This window comes from Elaeis guineensis, chromosome 3 (assembly GCF_000442705.2).
Source record: "Elaeis guineensis isolate ETL-2024a chromosome 3, EG11, whole genome shotgun sequence".
NCBI lineage: Eukaryota > Viridiplantae > Streptophyta > Magnoliopsida > Arecales > Arecaceae > Elaeis > Elaeis guineensis.
Genome location: NC_025995.2, coordinates 102,434,847 through 102,445,979, shown reverse-complemented (window position 1 = coordinate 102,445,979; position 11,133 = coordinate 102,434,847). Strand labels below are relative to the sequence as shown.

The window sequence follows — 11,133 nt, the reverse complement described above, 5'->3', positions numbered from 1 at the left end:
GGTTCTGGTGACGGATCCGACCGGTCCTTTATGGCAATCTTTTGTCTTTGAGAGCTTTGATGGAGTTTGTCTCCATTGTGGCCACTTTCATGTGCTGAAGGGTGGCTGTCGACTGGGATATGATATACAGGAAGCAAGACTTGTTCCAGACAACCTGATCCGGTCGGAGGAGGCGGAGGGTGATCGGAGGGTGGTGAGTCCTCCTCTTGGGCCTTGGCTGCTTGCCATCTGCCGGTGGGAGCCGGGACTAGAGGAGGAAAACGACGCATGGAGGATGATGATCGGATCAACTAGGCCCGAGTCGCGGGCGAGTCAACACGAGTCGAGACATGAGGCTTACTCGGATCAGGCGAAAGCAACGATCGGCGATGACGGTTGGAGTCAGCCGACGAAGGTCGCACGATAGAGATCACCAGGCCGGTCTCATCCGGAGCCGTCGGCCAGGTGGTTGGCAGGGGGTGCAACGTCCTCGGTGGGTGACCAAGGGAGGACCTCGGGGTTGAATCCATTCGCCCCACTGATGGCCAGCCAGGGAACGAAGAGTAGGAAGGGGCATGCACCTGCAACATCAATTGCGGGGAACGGCTCAACCTAGCCACAAATGGGCCAGGCGAGAGATAAGACGTGGGCACGGGCGGTTGGACTGCTCAAACTGAACCTAACTCAGGTCGGGCTCTTGTGAAGCCCAATAACTTTGAATTGGGTCTGGAGGGACCCAGAAAAAGGGAAGCAAAGAAAAATAAGAGGAAGGAAAAGATTGTAGCCCAGTCACCCATGGACTTGGAGGAGTTGGTGGGTCCCCAAGGCCCTGGACTCTTCATCTTCCGTGCCAAGGCCCCGATGGAGGTGGAGGTGGGCCCATTAAAGTGTGGGGGACAGGATGGGGAGCCTGGTGGCCCAAAGGAGGTGGGGGTGTTGGAGCAGGGCGTTGAGTCCATGATAGAGAGCGTCCCACTTGGAGGGATGGCGATTGAGAGTCTCACTTATGAGACTATCATGGCTAGGCTCTGGCACACTATCACTATTGAGGGGACAGCCATTAAGACAGAGGAGTCTTCAGATGCAGTGGATGTGGTAGACTCTCTTGAGGAGGGGGGTATGAGGGCAGACCCCCTTCCTGATGGGTCTTCTCCAAAAGGATATTGCTCTAAAATTATCGGGGGACGAAGAAGCCCTCCTTCTAGTCGACCTTCGATCCGTTGATCTAACAATATGTTCCTGATGTTTGTGTGCTGAGCGAGACCCGCCTCTCTAGAATATGGCCTGGAGTTCTTATGCCGTGGAGTCTCGAGGTTTGTCAAGCGGCATCTTGGTGATGTGGCGTCGAGGCTTGATTCAAGTTGATGCTTTTCACAGATGTAGGCAACAGATGGTCCTCGTCATCACGGACCACTCTAGACAACTCTGATTCTTCTCAGGTATCTATGCGAGCACCGAGTACAGAGATCGAAGGGTGCTTTGTACGAAGATCTTTAGACTCCTGCTGCAAGGAGTGCCTTCTCTGATGGCTGGCAACTTCAATTGCATTGTTGGGCCCCATGAGAAGTGCGGTGGCAGATAGAAGAGGGACACTGTAGTCCAGAGAGTTTAGAGAGTTCATTAGTAGTATTGGGCTGATCGACCTTGATTTTACAGGTCCGAGGTTCATTTAGTGTAACAATCGGCATGAATCTGCTAGGATTTGAAAGAGGATTGATCGAGCACTAACTTTGGCTGATTGGATCCAGCGTTATCTTGAACATTCTTTCTAGCACCTGCCTAGGATTGCTTTGGATCACTACCCCCTTCTTATTTTGATGGATGGCCTGGAGGATGCCGATCTGTGGGGATGCAAGGTACAAGATGACTCACAGGCTTGAGCTGGCCAAATGTAGACTCCTCAAGTGGAACCATTTGGAGGTGGGTGACATCTTCCGACGGATTGAGCGGGTTGAGGCTGATATTGAGAAGCTACAACTGAAGGAGGACCGGAGAGGTGGCTTACCTGAGCATGAGTTGGGAGAGCTATGAGGTAAACTCTCTGAGCATCACTCTCTCCTGAGGCAACAAGAGATCTATTGGGGGTAGAGATCCAGGATTCAGTGGATTCGGGAGAGGATCGGAACACCAGATTCTTTCATTAGTCCACTATAATTCAAAGGTCCACTAACCACATCAGGCAGCTATAGAGGAGTGATGGTGGTGTCGTGGCTGATAGTAGAGGGATCTGAGAGGAAATCTTTTATTTCTTCAGGGATCGATGGATGAGGTCGTTGGGTGAGGAATGTCCCATTCAGAGTGCTGAGTCGGTGGTCTATCTTACAGTGCAGGAGAACGAGATTTTGACTAGACCCGTGTCTTCTGACGAGGTGCGTGAAACCCTCTGACCTCTTAGAAAGGATAAGGCCCTAGGGTCTGATGGTTTTTCTCCTCTCATCTTTCTCCAATACTGGTCGATCATTTGGAAGGAGGTAGTGGCAGCGGTGCAGGTGGCCTTTACTCTAAAGGTGTTTCGGAGGCCTGGAAGCGGACCCTTATCACTCTTATTCCGAAGTGGCTGAACACTATGCTTTTTGAGCATTTCAGACCCATTAGCCTCTAGATGATCCTCTACAAGGTCTGTGCAAAGATTTTGGTTGGGCAGCTAAAGTCGCTGATGCCTCGCTTGATCAGCCCGAAGTAAGGCACTTTTGTTGCAGGGTGGTCCATCACCGACAATGTTTTCCTGACCCCGGAGTTCATGCACGACCTCCAGCGAGTTTCATATTGTCGTAGTCTTATGGCCATCAAGCTAGATATAGAGCGAATGTAGACCGGATGAGTTGGGCTTTTCTCCAACGGACACTTCAGGAGGTCAGCTTCGACAAAGGGTGGATTCATTGGGTCCTAGATTGCATCGAGTGCCTGAATTTCGCTATCCTCATCAATAGCACCCTGATGGAGTTTTTTATCTCTTCTGTGGACCTCCACCAAAATTATCCTCTCTATCTCTCCCTACCTATTCATTTTGTGTGCTGATGCCTTATCCAGGGTGTTGCAAGCTGCGGTTCAAAGTCAGGCCCTAAAGCCATATTGTCAGACATCAGGGCAGTTGATCAACATTCAAAAGTCTGCTGTCATCTTTAGTCCGAGGATGAAGGCCCACGACAGATTGATGATCAGGCAGATCCTAGAGATTCTAGAGTAGCCGGGGTCGCTGATCTATCTCGGGGTTCCAATCACAGGGCATCGTTTACGACGGGCTGAGTGTAGACCCCTGGAGTAGCGGATTCAAGAGCATCTTTAGGGATGGCAGGCTACCGCCCTTTCCTTTATGGGCAGGACCATCTTGGTGAGATCAGTGCTGAGCTCTATTTTGATTTATTTATTGACCCACACGATTGTCCTTATTGCTTGTGTCAGGGGGCTGGAGCAGTAGTTTCGTAATTTCTTGTAGAGATTTGGTTGTGATCGTCGTCGGGTCCATCTGCTATCCTAGGAGGTGGTATGTCAGCTCATGCGAGATGATGGCCTGAGGATCCATTCCTTATTAACGAGGAGGGAGGCTCTGCTTGTCAGATATGTGGCTAGATTTCTGATCCAGCCAACTTGCTTGTAGAGCACGGTGACGAGAGCCAGCTATGGTGGGTGGAGCCACGGGACTACCATTCAACCTGCACAGGGCTGCACTTTCATCTGGCATGAGATTTGTTTTCGAGGGCCTGATGTCATGGATCAGATCTGGTGCTTGATGGGTGATGGTCGTTCGGTGGGGGTGATCCAAGATGCCTAGTTTTCAAGTATTCCTTTATCTCGTTGGTCGACTCTTATCAGCATCGAGATGGAGGATCACATGAGGGTATCTAACCTCATCACTATTGATACTTCCAACTGGAGAGCATAGGAGATCATCCGACTCTTTAGGCAGCCATTGGCGGAGAGGATCCTTGCCATCCCGATTTCTGTACACTCCACACAGGATGTGAGGGTCTGGAGATATTCCCACTACTTGAGGGTTCCATTGAGCGGCTTTTTTCGATTGTACAGCCCGATGCCCTCTAGACGGATTAAGGCTGCCTGGATTTGGAGAGTTGCCGCTTATCCGAGGGTTTGAATTTTTCTTTGAAAACTTGCTTGGCACCGCCTCCGTACTCGAACGCTTCTCAGGGAGGAGGAGCATGGAGGTTCAGACAGTGTGTCCGATCTGTGGCATGGAGGATGAGTCTGTAGAGCACGCTGTCCTACAATGCCCTAGGACAAGGATCATTTAGAGACAGGTGGGCAGTTCCCTGTGGAAGGCGAGTATTGACCCTTAGTTGATTTCTTTCCTTGGCTTGATCCATCAGTGTGGTTGACCGGATTGCTATGGATGGTGGACGAATGATTTATATTGCTTACTAGATTTGGCTGTCTCGAAACAACCTTATGTTTGATGGTGAAGTGATTCCTGCTCGTCGGGTTCTTGAGAGAGCAGTCTGTTTAACTCAAGAGCACTGCCACTTTGATGCTGCCACTCCATACCTAGACACATCTGGACTCTGGAGGTCCCTGGCTGTCCCGACAGCGATCCGTAGGGTTCCATCCATTTCTTGGGAGCCCCCATCTTCGAAGTTTATTAAGGTGAACTTTGATGGTAGTGTCCGAGCTGGGAGGGGCTGTGCGGGCTTGTCATCTGCGGCCCAGACGGCTGACTTTTGATGGCTGGTGAATCTCATCTTTTGTAGCCTTCAGTTCTGGTGGTGCAACTTTGTGCAGCTTGAGCGAGTATCATCTTTGCCAAACAGCAGCTTCATGCGAAGAGAATTTTTCTAGAGGATGATTCTGCTACTGTTATCTCTCGAATTCAAAGAGACGTTATGCAATTCGAGATTCATCTGTTCATCCGGAATGTTTGGACCATTCTCCATCAAGCTGTTGCGATGCGAGTCCGGCATATCTTTCGAGAAACGAATACTATAGCAGGTTAGACGATGATTTTTGTTATTGTTCATTTTAATTATTAGTTATAAAAATTTAATAATAATTATTAAATTTTATATAATTTTTTATATTTTAATTTTTTTTTGAACTGCTGTCACATCGAATTGATGCGGTTGTCCGTTTTGTACTAAAAAATAAATAAACACCCACCGTGGTGCCCGGGCGGTGTTTACCCTTCCGGGTACTGAATTTTAACGGCAGGCGAAGTGTCCAAGGAGTAGAAAGTGGCTGGCTCATCGGTTGTCGTGCCCCAGCAAAAGAGGTGAGATGTGGTGGGACGCGACCACATGTGATAACAGTGACGTAGGGTTGGAGTTTTAGTAGCGTCAGCAGTAAATGATTATTTTATCCAGGGCTTTGATGATGTGACAAAAATAATTTATACTTCGATTTATCTTGAAATCAAGCGTAGCTGTTATGGGATTATTTCATCTTGTTCATTATCCTCGATCTTCATCTTCCGATATTATTTTCGATCTCTGTTTGACGAGTTGGTTGGATGCATATTGATTTCATAATCGGATCCAAACTGACGGCTCCCAAAACTCAAAGAGGTTGGACCGTTACAAAAAAAAAAATAGACTGGCATCACTTTTTTCGAATTTCAAACCATTACAATAAAATATAGTACATAAATTAATACCATTTATTATTCACTATCCATGATAACATCATGCATGGACCATAATTTTCTGTAGCAGTTATGGATTAACAAGATAATGTATTTTTTCTTTCCATAAAAAATAAATATAAAGGATCCTCAAGTTTTTTTTGGATGAGACTCTAATAGCCAGAAATACTCTCTCGTCAATTCTCTCTCTCTGTTCCCAAAGCTCCGACTAACTTAAGTATCAAAGAATTCTCCATCGAAAAATTTTCAATGATCGAACTTTTGTTTCAGGACCTGAGAGTGATCAACCATCCTCGGACTTCCACCGTCCTCCGAGCTCTACCTCAGACGACATCAATCACAGCTACTCCTCCTCAGATCAGAATCTTGTGGTAATAATTTGATGCTAGAGAAAGAGTCTCCAACCCAACAACAGAGAGAGAGAATCATAGTGAGAACCAGAGTGCACAGCAATCCATTTTTCACCGACAATCATCTCAATGAAGCTTGGATGGTGTTGTGCAGGCATCCACTTCTCAAGGTCCACAGCAACCACCCATGATGATGGACCTACAACAATTTGATGCCCTGATTCGACAAGTTCAGATATTAACCAATGCTATGTGGTAGCTTCAACAATTATGGAACAACGACAACCCTAACAACCTACTCTTCAGGTAGTGCCTTTTTAGCACAGCCACCAAGCCCGTCCTTGGGTTTTGGAAGTGTCCCTCGGAGCCTTATGGCAACAGTATAAAATAGCAAAATCTATCAAACAAAACTCACCACAATCTATCATGTAGCTTTCATTTTGCCTAGCCAATTTTCCTCATATGACCAGTTCAAAGACACACAAAGATCTCCGGATCTCTCCTAACTTAGTTATAGTTGATCCATAACGATCTCCATAACTATGAGATATGTGGAAGAATCATATGCATAATATTTTTTGGATATATGAATAATTATTTATAATTATCATCTTATACATTTTAAGTTCTATTGTAGGATTCTCGCCTATGTATACCACTCCAGAGGGATCTTCCAAATAAGTTAAGCTACTTTAAGTTAATAGAAGTTAAGTGAAATCTATCGATGACTAAATTGACTGTACTCTCTATGCTCTCTACCTCTCATTGAGAATCTCTCCTATTTTTTCGAGATCTTGACTTAAATATTGAAAGATCCTCCATCGGATACTCTCCGACAAGCAAGCTTTCTTTATCTATAATGTTTCAGAATTAATCCTGGTATTAAGGTAAAGACCCAGCCACCAACATCCATCTTCCAAGGTACATCAAAATTTTCAACCCATTTTTTGGGTTCTGGCATTGCCTCATTGAGCTCCCAGCATACCAACTAGCCCGATAGTCTAAGTTAGACCAATCCTCAATGATAAATTGATAATAATTTTTTTTTAGTAATCCATTAGATTCTATATTTTCAATGAAAAAGTTGGACGTAACTTACTTTATCACGATGCTCAAGCCAACCAGCATTACCAAATTATAATATTCTTTGAATTTACAAAATTTCAAATTTATTATTTATATATTGGACATTATTTTCTCATAAAAAATATTTTAATACATCATTTTAATATTTATAATTTTATGTTTGATGTAAAATATGAAAGGTGAGAACATTTCTCCCCAAATAATTGACCAACTCTTCGTATATTTGTACCTGACTTTCACCAAATAAAATCAAGGAATGGATATCCATTGTTGAGCAAGGTGAACATCTAGCATTTCAACTAAATAAACACATTCTAAATGTCTCTTCCGAAGCAAAAATGCCAAGTGAATTTGTATTTGATACTAAACAAGAACCGGACATATAAACATATGTTACATGTTGCACATTACATCCACATGATATTCTCCTTTTCAAAAGTAACCTAACAGTATTGTCTCATCTAAATCAAAACATCACTGCTGCAGGACTCACGATCATCCATTTATTTAAAAAAAATATTATAGTCAAACAATCTTGTCTGGCACATGTCACGACAAGCGATCAGTCCTAGCCACATACGGGGCCCATATTATTAGCTTAAGGTGCAACCAAATTTATTTCCAAACACCACTCAAAATCTGAATCCATCCAGCAATTCTAACTATTATTTTTACGAAAAAACATAAAATACAAACCGTGCCCAACTCCATTGTTAATCTCAATAAATATTTTTACACTGCATATATAGTGAAATATAGAATACAACAAGACACAAAATCTTCTCCTCTCAAGGGGCAATCTACAATATTGTAATACTTTTGGTGCATCTTCCATAGAAATGCTGATTCTTCCTTTTCTTTCCTCGATAAATTATTACTCACTAAGATATCTCAATTACGGTAAAAAAAAAAAAAGTGTGTATAACCCCACAATGCAAAATTACATAAATATATTCTCTCACAAATTACATGTTCATCTTCAAACTCCACCTCCACTAAAAAAAAAGAAAAATCTAGAATGCAAAATAACAGAAATATATTCTCTCACAAATTACATGCTCATCTCCAACCAAAAAAAAAAAAAAAGGACAAAAACACTCATATGCTAATTAACAAGACTAATTATTCATTTCTACACGAACTCCCGCTCGGAAATTTCATGGGACCGTTGTACCCCCGAATCACCCCGCCGCTATCTGGGACCTGACAGCTGCTGCGCCGACATGGTGTACGACGCCGGCGGCAACGACGACCCACTGGTACTGGTGGCGCCACTGGTCACCCTACCGGCACCGTTACCCCCACTCCACATGCTCCCCTCCCCCAAGAACCCCCGGCCGTACACCCTCAGAAACCTCAGAGATTCCATCCGCGGCTCCCACACCGGCACGACTCCCTCCAGCATCCCCACCACCGCCGCCATGCTCGGCCTCAGCCCGGGCTCCTCGTGGAGGCAGCACAGCGCCACCTTAACCATCCTCGCAATCTCCGGTCCCCTCACCCTCCCCTCCAGCCTCGGGTCCGCCAGCTCCTCGTACCTCCCCCTCTCGTGCCCCTCAACCGCCACCATCGGAAAATAATCGCACGTCCCGGCCACGCCACCGCTCGACCCGCTCGACACGCTCGACCCCGGCCAGCTCTCCTCCGACCGGTTCTTCCTCCCCCTTATTATCTCCAGCAACACCATCCCGTAGCTGTACACGTCCGTCTTGTCCGAGATCGCCGAGTTGGTCAGCCACTCGGGAGCCAAGTACCCTCTCGTCCCCCTCATCGTCGTGAAGAGCCCGGATTGCTCCGGAGTCATCAACTTGGCGAGGCCGAAGTCCGATATCTTGACCTGGTTGTGGTCGTGGAGCAGGATGTTCTCCGGCTTCACGTCGCAGTGTATTATCCTGTGATCGCATCCGGAATGGAGGTAGGCGAGGCCCCTCGCCGCGCCGATGGCGATGTCGAGCCGTTCCTGCCACTCCAGAACCGGACCGGGCCCGAACAGAGGCCGGTCCAGCGAGCCCCGGTTCATGTACTCGTAGACGAGGAGCCTTCTCGTTCCCTGGGCGCAGAAGCCCCGGAGCTTGACGAGATTGACGTGGTGGATGTTGCCGATGACGGCGATCTCCGTGCAGAACTCGCGCTTGCCCTGGACGCCGATGTTGTTGATTTTCTTGACGGCGACGAGGGTCTTGTCGGGGAGCTCGCCTTTGTAGACGGCGCCGAAGCCGCCGGAGCCGATCTTGGTGCGGAAGCCGTCGGTGGCCTCAACGAGTTCGGCGTACGTGAATCTCGTCGGCAGACCGGGGATCCAGATGTCGTCATCGTAGTCTTTGTCCGGTCGTTCCTCTTCGTCGGAGGGTGTCGCTGCCGCCCCTGAGTTGAGCTTCATCCCTCTCGGTGTATTTCGTCTGGTTCCTTTCAGAGCTCTGTTTCTTCTCTTCTTCCACCGTCGGAAGCCAATGAAGAAGAGCAGGACTAGGAGCAGAGCGATGGCTAAGGAGGGGAGCAAGATGGGAAGGAAGTGGGGAGATGATGAGGAATCGGTGGGATCTGTTGGGGATGAGGGAGAGGAGTTGAGTGTTTTGATGTAGCCTATGGCGGTGGAATCCCCTGAGGTGCTGACGAAGGAGCCCAACTGATCCTCCAGGAGGTAACAGGATTTGGACGAATTCCAATAGAAGAAGCCGAGACAGGAGCAGTTTCCCGAGCAGAGGCCTTCACACGCTGAGATGCCATCGCCGGAGGATACCGGTGTAGCGAATTTGGTAGCAAAGTAGCCGACTTTAGCTCCAAGGCTCGAGTAGGAGGCAGGTGGCGAGCCGCTGCCACTGCTGCTGCAGGAGGATAGAATGGAGCCGTCGTCCGGCGAGCACCCGCCGCCCGGGGAAGAGACGAAGGAGGGCGGGCAGGAGCAGGTGGAGTAGTTGGAGTTGGTGTTGCAAAGGCCCAGGGCCTTGCAGGTGAAGGGGAGCTCGCAGTCGCTTACTGGAGCCACGAAATCGGTCACCGAGTTCAACGAAGATCTGAGCACCTGAAGCCGCCCGGAGGAGTCCAATTTGGCGAAGCGCAGCTCGTCGGCGGACGGTGGGGCGAAGGTCACCTCGAAGACGGCCGTTGGGCCGCCGCTGCCGTTGGCGAAGAGGAAAAGCCCGGTGGCGTTGATGGCAAGGTAGGCGACCTCGGCGTTGGACTCCTTGACGGAGCGGCTGTCGGTCGAAAGGCTCCAGTAAAGCTGGGAGCTTTTGGTCCACTGGAGAAAGGCGTCGGAGGGGGTGACGAGGAGGCGATAGTCGCCTGGGGAGAGGTCGGAGTCGGAGGTGGAGGCAGAGAGGGCGGCGCCGGCGGGGAGGGGCTGGCCGGGGAGGAGGGAGTCGGTGGGATGGTCAAAGGAGGACCAGAGGGAGGCGTTGGAGGCGTCGACGAGGAGGAGCTCTCCAGAATCGAGAAGGCGAAGGGCTGCGGCGGGGCGGGGGAGGCGCGGGGTGGACCAGGCGAGGGAGGAGTTGGGAAAGGAGAGGGAGAGGCCGAGGGGGGAGAGGGAGAAGACGGAGGAGGAGGCGACGGGTGCGGTGGGGTTGGCGGACCAGACGATGGTGGCGGAGGGAGAGTGGAGGACGGCGAGGTAGTAGCGGGACTGCTGCTGGCCGCCGGGGTTGAGAAAGGCGGCGGAGAAGGTGGCGCCGGGGGAGGCGAGGAAGGCGCCGGCGGTGTTGATGAGTTGGAGCGTGGAGGCGGTGAAGTTGGGGTAGACGAATTCGGTGGAGACGGTTGCAGCGGCGGAGCAGACCAAATGTCGGAGGAGGAGGAGGAGGAGGAGAGACGAGAAGGGAGCCATAGGGGGTGGGTGGGGATGGATCCATGAGTTGGAGAGAATTAGAGGCTGGGGAGCGTGTTGACCGAAACGGGGAAGAATTGATTGAAGTGGGGAAGGGTGGGAGGGCGTCTGCCATTGAGGTTGGAACGATCGATTGACATAAAGGGGCCCACAAAGTTGTGGGGCACGCTGGGCTTTAACAGTCAACGGCCTAGGTGTTTCCATGAGATGGAGCAAGGAAATGGAGTATTAAAAGCCATTTTTGCCGTTAAGGCTTCTTCCTTCCGTCTCCTTTGGTGAATTGGTGGGCTAGCAGACGTTTG

General features: G+C 48.9%; 1 protein-coding gene across 1 annotated transcript; it reads right to left on the bottom strand.

Annotated features, from left to right (window-relative positions):
* Window positions 1-7,876: 7,876 nt before the first annotated feature.
* LOC105041576 (G-type lectin S-receptor-like serine/threonine-protein kinase At5g35370) lies at window positions 7,877-10,878 on the bottom strand. Its single transcript, XM_010918520.4, has one exon. It carries the CDS (start codon window positions 10,829-10,831, stop codon window positions 8,198-8,200), a length of 2,634 nt encoding a protein of 877 aa, XP_010916822.1. The 5' UTR covers window positions 10,832-10,878; the 3' UTR covers window positions 7,877-8,197.
* Window positions 10,879-11,133: the final 255 nt, after the last annotated feature.